The sequence below is a fragment of the Medicago sativa genome, chromosome 1, assembly GCF_051527215.1.
Source record: "Medicago sativa cultivar Bolivia chromosome 1, Bolivia_mono, whole genome shotgun sequence".
Lineage (NCBI taxonomy): Eukaryota > Viridiplantae > Streptophyta > Magnoliopsida > Fabales > Fabaceae > Medicago > Medicago sativa.
Genome location: NC_140749.1, coordinates 58,771,364 through 58,781,925, shown reverse-complemented (window position 1 = coordinate 58,781,925; position 10,562 = coordinate 58,771,364). Strand labels below are relative to the sequence as shown.

The 10,562-nt window shown below is 31.4% G+C and overlaps 1 protein-coding gene across 1 annotated transcript; it reads left to right on the top strand.

Annotated features, from left to right (window-relative positions):
• The first annotated feature begins 4,984 nt into the window (after positions 1 to 4,984).
• LOC146955823 (AT-hook motif nuclear-localized protein 7-like) lies at positions 4,985 to 9,668 on the top strand. The gene is made up of 6 exons (XM_085724042.1): positions 4,985 to 5,633; positions 6,122 to 6,189; positions 6,331 to 6,465; positions 7,445 to 7,606; positions 8,561 to 8,905; positions 9,374 to 9,668. Exons 1-5 carry the CDS (start codon positions 5,246 to 5,248, stop codon positions 8,894 to 8,896), a joined length of 1,089 nt encoding a protein of 362 aa, XP_085580168.1. The 5' UTR covers positions 4,985 to 5,245; the 3' UTR covers positions 8,897 to 8,905; positions 9,374 to 9,668.
• The last annotated feature ends 894 nt before the right edge of the window (positions 9,669 to 10,562 follow it).

Sequence of the window (10,562 nt, the reverse complement as noted above, 5' to 3'; positions counted from 1 at the left end):
ATGTTGATCACTGCAGCCAAAATCACAATCTTGCAAAGAGGGGACCAATTTCTCTAACAAACTTGAATTGCTTCCTGTATTGTAGAAAAGTTACATTGCACTTTTAGAATGGAAGCTAACCAATTTCAAACTTCCTTAGCAAATTTGCAATCAAAAAAAGATGAGAAATTGTTTCTTGATGTGGGTTACACATATTGCACATTGAAGGGAACTGACAACCTCTCAAAGAGAAATTATCAAAAACAAATATATGATGTTTTTAACTATGTTTTTAGTTATTTTATTTGCATTTAAAGACAAATTAGAAGTCAATTAGAGAAATTTTCAATGTTTTGAGGAACTTTTTGTATTTTTTTCATTCGAGCCGTAGTAATTCAGTTTTATCCTAATTCATACAACTTCATAGGTGTTTTGAGTCTTTTTTAGAGAAATCATGTAAACCGGCAAAACAAGACATCAAGTGAAGGATCAAAAATATGAAGATTGAAGTTCAATGGTTCTTAGAAGACATTTGAAGACAATATAAAGTAAAAAAAATTCATTTGAAGTTCCAAGGCATTGCAAGACAGAAGAACGCTTGAAAAAGGGTTGAAAATTGCAGAGTTCGCACATGAGGGAATGCCTCATGCTCCCATGCGCATGAGACAACATTACATGCTACCTAATGGTTCCCTGCGCATCAAACCATACGCCACACCCATGGGAACGACCAATAGTTGTTGTTTGCTTGTTTTCCAATCCGTTTTTTTGGGTCGAAAAACACTATTTTCACTCTCTTAACCCTTAAGTAATGATACACTATAGATAGAGACTCTTGCACACTATTCTAAACATTCTGAAAGCTAATAGTACAAGGGAAGAGTCAAACATCAAGAGCTTCAAGGCAGATGATCTTCTTCCTCGTCTTGTTCTCTCTAGGGTATGTTTTTCTATTGTTTTTTAATGATTCATATTGCCATGTGCAACTAAACCTCTTTGATTATGGTTCCACGATGAACCCCTTTTTACTCAATTTATAATCTAAAGTCTGATTTCATTCGTATATGTCCGTTTTTATACCGTATCTTAGATGGAGCCAGTGGGATTGGCAACACGAAATCCATTGGAGCAAGACAGTAGTGAATTGCTTAGTTTCTAAATTAATTAAATCTAAATATAAATTTAGGGCCATAGCTCATCTTAAGGGAATCACGCAATTATAAATGGTTGAATTCCATGCATGATATTAAAACAAGGGAAAATTGCATTCGCCTCCCATAAGGTTTATGAAAATGACACCAACACCCACTCTAGTTTTAAAACTTACACTTACCTCCCTCGAGCTCTCATGAAATATACAAACACATCCCTTACTTGTTAACACCGTTACTTTTCCGTTAATTTTCACACATATTGATCCATCTTCTTCACTCGTCCTTCCTCATCATTGTTATTACCATGCTATCGCTCATGTCATGGCTCTCATCATCTTTCACATTGTTGATCTCGTCGTCCTTCACTTAAAAATATGCATTGAAGGACAAAGTTGTTTCTAACGAACAATTGGAATTTGGAAACGCATACATGGTATGATTGTGCCAATGATGAAGACGCTATATTGTGCATGTGAAACCTATGATCCAGATGTAACATATTTTCCATAACAAGAACCAGACACCACAAAAGAAGATTACAAGGATAATTTGGGCTTTGGAATTCCCCAATTGCCATAACTAGCGATGGGAATTTGACAAAAAAAATTGCCACGTGAAAAGCCTCCAAAACATAAAGAAAAATATCAAAATTAGCTTTCATAGAAGAAGAAACATGAATAAGATCGGAGAGGCAGTAAGCTAAAACAACATTGAAGAACCTCCGTTAAATATTAATGAAAAATTCTCTAAAGAAATTAACAGAAATTTAACAGTGTTAACAAAGAAGGGATGTGCTTGTCTATTATATGAAAGCTTAAGGGAGGTTAGTGTAAGTTTTGAAACTAGAGGGGGTGTCAGTGTTGTTTTAATAAACCTCGGGGGATGTGAGTGTAATTTTCCCTTAAAACAAACTTCCACTAATTCATCACGAGGTTATGTTATACTTTCTTAAATCCAAACATAAGGCAAGTTATAAACCGATAATTACTCGATTTAATTTTCAACAAAGATGGGTGCTAGAAACAATGTCGACTTGGCAGTTAGTAGAAACCCCCTACAAATTTAGGTCCCCTTTTAATTGCCGATGCTAATGGTACTTGGTTTGTGAGGCTTTAATTTTTTTTTTCTTCATTTGTAACCAAAAAATGATTGGAGCGGATCCAAACTCATGTTTTTTTTTTTTTTTTTAAGAAAACATGAGTTTGGATCTTCCCGAAAACAAACTCATGTTAAAATTGTACTTTTGATCATTCCCGTAAATAAACTGGCAAGGTAAGATCGCAGTTTTAATTTTATAACTTTTCTTTTGAATATATATCTGATTTTATAACTGATTCTATATCTATTAAAAAAAACTAATGCCATATATTTTGTAAAAAAATGCTATACGTACTCTGTTTAATTTAAAAAATATTAGCCGTTTAAAGATTTGCTACATAAGAATTAAATAAGCTATTCAATATATTTTTTTTCGAGGAAGCTATTCAATATTATTAATATTTAAAATATTCTCCATTGATTGATATAATAGAGAAAAACAACTCCTAAAAAAAATATAGAAAATCAAGAGACGACTCTTTTACCTAAATGAAAATTTGCCAATGAATTTTATTCTTTAATTTTCAAATAACCAGTGGATTTTCTTTCTTAGGAAATTAGTATGACTCTTTTCTTTTCGTTACAATTCCTTCATAAAAAAGGTACCAATAATGGGCTAGTGCTATAACTCTAATAAAAAAGTAACACGTATACGTAATCATTTTTATTTTTATACAACAAATGACAGATTTCTCTAAAAAATGACAGATAAAATAAGGTAAAATTTATTTTAACAGGAAAAAAAAATATAATTATGAGATTTGATCTCCATGCACGCAATTTCTCAATATGGCATGGTCTATCTTACAAGTAGTAGTGTAATAATATTGCTACAAAAATAAATAGTAAAAAACACCCTTAAAAAAAAGGGGAATTAGTCACTTTAGTCCCTGAATGGAGAACGATTCGTCAATTTAGTCCCTGAATGCAGATAATATGCAAAACAGTCCCTGCATGGTCAATTTCAGGGACTAAAGTGACTAACGAAGTCTACATTCAGGGACTAAATTGACTAACGGAGTCTGCATTCAGGGACTAAATTGACTAACAAAGTCTACATTCAGGGACTATTTTGCAATTTATCTGCATTTAGGGACTAAATTGACGAATCGTTCCCCATTCAGGGACTAAAGTGACTAATTCCCCTAAAAAAAAGTTGAAAATCTTGTAGGGGTAGTTTGGTCATAGGAGAATAGTAGTGTCTAGGGGTTATGATCCTCGTGAATAATGAGAGACCCTTTTTTTTTTTTTTTAAGGCATAATGAGAGACCCTTGTCATGTTAATTTTGAATTGTTACTTTATAAAAATACACAAATTTATTAAAAATAAATGCAAAGCAGAGTGAGTCCCGACAAGAAAATAGCAGTTTCCTATTCCAGCCCTCATTATCGTCCTCCATTAATGCCAATGCACAGAGAAAGAGAGAAGAAGAAAGGGAAAAAAACTTTTTACAGACATTTAAATATATTTAAATTTAATTTATATGAATTTAATGTTTGTACATCTATAGTGTAAAACTTATTTAAATATGTATTGAATCAAATCATATTATTTTACCAAACAAATCAAATCATATCAAAATGTTATAATGTTACTTTTCTAAATTAGTTCTTAAAATATCAATTAAAAAAATTTCCTAAAATTAGATACATGTGTATGAAAATTTGACACTATTTATACATAAAAATTAAACTCAGTTTAAATATTATCAATTTAGAAAAAAGTCAAATCATCAGATCTTTGAAAACAAAAAAGAATATTTGATTTCTATAATTTTTTTCAAAAATCACACATATAGTTAAGTGTGATTTATTGACCATATGAACTTTTTCATAGACAATGTACTAATTTTTTTAAGGTGAAAATTCAAATTATTATTATATACTTGTATTTCACTGTATAAATGTTAACAGTGTTTTCCCCTTCTGTAAAATAGGTCATTTCCGGTTTACCATCCTAAAATTTTTTTAGTTTGGAATCAGCCCTTTTAATTTTTTTTCCAGAATACCCCTAATACTAATAGGCCATTTAAAAACGAAAATTCTTAATTTTTTTCCTTCTGAAAATGGCATATTAGGGGGTATTATGAATTTCTTTTTAAAATGATTAATTCCAAACAAAAAAATTTCTTAGAGGAGTAAACCGGAAATAACTTATTTTACAGGAAAAACACTATTAACCCATTGTATAAATATTCTAGAAATATCTAAAGTTTAAAATAAAATAATATGGTAAAATAATAGAAAGATATGATTTATTTTTTTTTCCTTTTCTTGTGACATAAATTAGAAGATATGATCAAACTATATTGATTGAATTTAATTTTTATTTACAACGTTGTTCTATCATAATCTATGCGTGTAATTTTAAATGTGATCAAAATACATCTATAAGTCCCGTAAACTAGTTCAATTTGTAAACATGTTGTATAATACATGCAAATTCAAATCCTATACACTTCACTTTTTCATCATAGAATATGAATTTTAACCACTACGCTATTTGACAGTAAAAAAACATCAAATAAAATACTATTAACATTCTAAATCAATCTCAAATTAAACAGTTTGTTGAACTTCAGACAACCGAGTCTTTTTTCTTAAGAATCGAATGATTAATAAATAAAATAATTGTTATTAATTGAGAATATAAAATAACTGTATATTTTTTATTGAATAGAATATTTTTACACCATCAATATATGAATTAAATTAAATGCATATAAATATAAAATTAATGTATATACAAATACAAATTAAATAAAAAAGGTATTCAAGTAAGAATTTGATTTATATTTTCAAAGTTACAAAAAGAGAAAAAAGCTAAGCTAGCCTCTTCCCTACCAGTACTACTGCTTCAATTCTTCTCTTAGTGGCGCCATTTGAATACTCTTCTTGGTTTAAATCACACTCTTCTCTTCACCTTTCACTTTTCTCTCATTTCAAGCTTTCCATTTCTGGAAACACAGGAAAACACGCACAAAACAAACAAAGCTCTTTATATATTGTTTCTCATGGAACAAACCATGCACAACAACAGCAATGTTTCAGTTGGGTCACCACAACAACTAGCAACAACAAACACATTACCTCAAGAAATGAACATGAACATAAGTGTTGGAAACAGTATTGTAACTGCTATGGAAACATCAATAGTTGCTTTAGAAGCACCAACAACAACACCAGGAAGTTTGGATTTGTTTGGTAAGAAAAAGAGAGGAAGACCAAGAAAATATGATGCTGATGGAAACCTAAATCCAAGTTACAAGAAGATTGTTAAAACACCAACACCAATACTAACATCACCACCAGGATTCACTTTGTCTACAAATGAGTTTTCCTCCAAAAAGGGTCGTGGTAAATCAACTGGGTTTGTTAATTACCAAACATTTTCTTCTTTTGGTGAGTTTTCAAACTAACAAATTTTGTTTCAAAAAAAAAAATCCTTACCCATGTTTTTCTTCTTCTTTTTCTTTACAATGGAATCTTAAAGTTTTGAACTTGTACTCAAAATGTTTGATGGGTAGTTTTTGTTTTTATTTTCTTTTTTTCTTTTTCATCTTTTTGGTTTATAGGGTTTTGGGATTTAAGATTTTAAGATTTCATCTCTATTCTAATTCTAATTGATTTTTTTAGCCCTAATAATGTAAACTAGTTATGTTTCTCTGTTCTGTATTAGATTTATTTTTTACTTGTAATGGCTAAATTTTTCAGTTAGGGTTCAAGGTCGGTGAAAAAGTTTATAACTTTACTTTCTGTGTGAATTTGTTTTTTTTTTATGATTAGAAAAATGTATTTTCGTTTGTGAAATAATTAATTTAGGTTTTCTAATATTTTTACTTTGTAAGTTAGTTAATTGTTGAGTATTTTTGTGTGTTGTAATTTTGAAGGTGAGGTGTTTCCAAGCACAGCTGCTGTGGATTTTACACCACATGTAATCACAGTTTATGCAGGAGAGGTAATGTAATTTTTGATACATTTTAACAGATCAAGCTGTTGAATTCTTTTTTATGATGTAATGAAATTTTTGTGAAGTTTTAACAGATCTATAGGATTTGGTAAAGTATATAATAAAGATATTATTTTGTCACTTTTGTAGGATGTTGGTGGAAAGATCTTGTCATTTGCACAGAAGAGTCCAAGAGGAATATGCATTCTTTCTGCCAATGGAGCAATCTCTAAAGTTGCACTAGGTCAACCTGGTTCTACTGGTGGTAGCATTTTGACGTATGAGGCATGGATTCTTAAATCTGAACTCAATTGTTCTCTATATTTTTCCCTTTAATTGTTGGTTCAATTTTTCTTGAATTATTCCTTGAACACTATTATTTTCTGGTCTATTTATGTCTTCTGCTAAGAATAGAGTATGGATATGGCCCATATGTGTCAACAGTAGGTACATATTTGTCAGTTAATCTATCTATGTTTGTCTCTATTTGAAGGGTTGGACAAAGTTTCTTTCCTATTTGTTAGCTAAAAATGTTTATTCCATCATGAGATTAGCTCAAGTGTATGAGAACTAATTCTACTAAATGGGAAATAAGTTAGAGACTTAGAGTAATTACTCAATTTGGTTCTTGAAATTGTAGATAAGTATCAACCTAGTATAAAATTGCAAAATGTTAATCAAGTTTGTCCCTTTGTCAGAATTTGTTATTAGATGCATCATTGATATTATTCACTTGTTTTCAATTTCATCCAAAATATTAGTCCTGCAATTTCAAGGAACAATTTGGGATATTGATAATGTGAGAGACTAGATTATAATAGCCCTGCAATTTCAAGGAACAATTTGGTTACTTACTCAATAAGTCAATTCCAAAAAGCAATGCAATGGTAAGGCTTACCATAGACATTGTCCACTAGCTAGAGAAGTTGTCACTCAAGTATTACAACACTAAAAGGTTATAAGCTTCTTCAAGTAAAGCTTTTCGTCTCTTGGAACATAGAAAAGGATGAAGACATTCTTATATATTTAGTGCATATTGATTTGTGGATCATTTATTGGATGCACTATTTATCTGGAAACAAATATCTCTATATGCAAAATTTGAAGATCGTCTGTCTGTCTGTCTCAGGTCAATGTCATGCATCATTTTCGGTTGTTTTTGCATTTTTCTCTTGTTATTGTTATTACTCTTTTACATTCTAAAATTTGTGATTAATTTTTCTTCTTAAATTCTCAAACACTTCAATGTCTCATTTACTTTCAGGGTCGATTTGAGATTCTATCTTTGTCTGGATCTTACACGGCTTCTGACAATAGTGGCATAAGAACTCGAGAGGGTGGATTGAGTGTCTCACTAGCTGGTCCTGACGGTCGAGTAATTGGAGGTGCTGTTGCTGGTGTTCTTATAGCTGCTGGCCCCATACAAGTATGATATTTTCTTCATTACTTTCTAAAATAATTATTCATAACAATGGGTTTGGTATGAGATGAAAATTTTATGGATTAATTTTCATTACAATTTCACTAATAAGATTTGACTGCAAGATTGTACCAAAAAAAAAAAAAGATTTGACTGCAAGATGCAATGAGATGATAATTGCAAGATGCAACTAGTATAGTGAAGTTTGAAGTTAGAATTGCATAAACTATCTCAAACAAAAGTATGCTAATAAGAACAAGTTAAAAAAGCTGCATAATATGTAGAGTATTTGGGAAATGATTTCATTCATAACACTATGGCTCTGTTTGTCAAGGCCAAACAACTAGCGTATAGCGTAAGTTCGTATGATCGAAGTACAACTGTTTGGTAATGGTTTTCTCTCAAGCTTATAGTGTTTTTTGAGGTACTACTTCAAATAGTGTTTGAGCTTATAGTACATCATATTTTCTGTCATTTTTACTTTCATTATCTTAACTGCAAAATAATTAAATATTAATTATACGTGCATTTTCTTGCCATTTTATATTTATCAGTTGGTTCAGCGCGTAATTTTACCTATCACTTTATATCCAATTTTCTAGCTTATTCACTATCGGCTGACTTATCTGCTTTCGCTATAAGCTTATCTGCTATTCTTTAACTTATCCATCATCCTCACGGGTCAAATTTTGTTCCCGAGTAAGCAACGACCCACGAGTCAAAAAATATCCCTGCAAAACCACACCTCGCTTGTCACGACCCGTGAATCAAAACTTACGATTCATCACTCAAATCACCCACAAATGCCACGCGAATTATTGCTCAAGCTTTGTTAGTCTTTGTTCATACTTTTTACCAAATAAAGCATATATAGTATTTGATTGAGGCTTAGTTTATCATTTCCATAGCTGAAATAAATACATAAGATTGATAATCTTCTTAACACATTCTTGGTTTCAGATTGTAGTGGGGAGCTTCGTGTCAAATGGTAACAACAACAAGCCTCTTAAAAGGAAGTACCAACGTGAACAAACAGTGGCTTCTCCAACTTCAACTGGTCCAGAAATAGTCACAGCAGCAAGACCTATCTCACAAGCAAATATTCATGGTGAAAACTTTATGATACCTATTATGCCTCATCAGCTACCTGATCAATTCCAGAGAGAATCTGTCAATGTTTCAAGTGATAAACTGAACTTAGATGCCACTCCTGATGATGATACTTGGAACAGTTCTGATGAATATTCAGATCAAAGGACATCCCCTGACATCAATATTTCTTTGCCTGATGAATAGATGGTTTTGGTACTGTTTTCTCCTATGACATGACGTTTCATGTCACTAATATGACGGCTTTAAGGGTGGAGAAGTGTCTCGCATAGTCCACGTCGGACTAATGCTTGATGTCATTTCCTTTAGGTAGAAGCTTATAGTATTACTCGTCTTCACGGCTGAGAATGAGATGATGATCTAGTTGGTGTCAGTTCGGCAGAACAAAGAAAACAAAATTAGTGACTAAAAACTCAATTTATATTCGTTTTCTTTTGTTTTTGTCAAATCAACACTGATTAGTTGACTGTCTCAGCTATAAGAACGTGAAAGACTGAACTTCTACTTTATGTTTTCGACATCAGTCATTGTCAAAGTTTTGATCGATTGTCAAGCACTAGTCCGCTGCAGACCACATGAGACACTTCTCCATCCAAGCAATTGCTTACATTCCTACATTTTCCCCTTCATCTTGTTGTAACTGTTTTTTAATTCTGATTTCAGGTAATGGAGAGGCTGACATGGTAACGGAATGAAACTAACAGCGGAATTTGTGATGGCAACTAGGATATTTGACATAATGTACAGTTGTCAGAAATTAGAAAGCAGTATTATTATGGCCTTACATTTTTTTTTTTTTTTTTTTTATCTTTACAATTTGTGTTGAAAACTTACAAGTTTTGTTTCTTTGTTTTCTTCTTGAGTTGGGAGTTAGCTAGGTCCATGGAGTTATCAAAAGACATTTTTAGTTATTCTGTTGGAATTATTTCAGTCAAATAACTTATATTATTTTTCATTATTTTTGAATATTTTGGCCTTTCTTTGACGAGTGTTACGGCGTTCACGAAGAATCTAACACGAAACCTAATCTATCGGTCCTATCGCTGCTGCACCATAAAGCTGCCGTAGAGGATCAAAATCTATCAGTTAAACACTAACATCACAAGTGATAAAATGGTTGATGCGAAGAAGGGCTAAAGGAATTTCATAGCGATCTAATATTGAACAGTTTTTTATTTTTAATTTAATCAAATAGTTGGAATGCAAATATTTTGAAATTAAACTATGACATTTTCTTGGTTGATTTTGGAATTAAGTTCTATTTAATTTAGTTTATGGTAATTTAATTGAAATTAAAACATAACTTTTCCTGTTTTATTGCTTGATTCATTTATTTGATTGGAATATTATTATTTTTTGAAAAATTAATTCCGAATTAAAAATATTTAATCTTCCAAGAAGGTAACGGATAACTATTCTTGAGATCCAAAGAAATCTCACAAGGTTCAAAAACTCAAATCGTATAGTCAAAGTGTGAATCAATTATTATAAGGATAGTCAAATCGTGCACAGCTTTATGAAATGAGATCATCTTATATATTCAAAAAAGAAGAAACAATTCCCTTTAAAATAAAAAAAGAAACAATTTTTGAATTAACTACGATATCAAATGTGCGCAAGTACAGATTTTGTATTTTTGTTTTTGTTTCTGTCGCTCTTGGGTCTTCAGTCCAACTTAACTAGTTTTTGGGGTCCCACCACGTTGGGAAATTATTCTATCTCGTCTCGGACCACTTAAAAAGCTTTGAATTTTGCTCAACACACAACAAATTTTGCTCGCACTCTGCAGTCATGACAAAATTGCCGTTGCGCATGTTAAATAACGCTGCGCAAGTTAACTCACGCTGCGCAA

Coding starts and splice junctions, on each gene's coding strand:
- LOC146955823 (XM_085724042.1), top strand. CDS start 5,246: ATGGAACAAACCATGCACAACAACAGCAATGTTTCAGTTGGGTCACCA. Junction 6,466..7,444: donor GTAGCATTTTGACGTATGAG/GCATGGATTCTT, acceptor ATTTACTTTCAG/GGTCGATTTGAGATTCTATC. Junction 7,607..8,560: donor TAGCTGCTGGCCCCATACAA/GTATGATATTTT, acceptor TCTTGGTTTCAG/ATTGTAGTGGGGAGCTTCGT.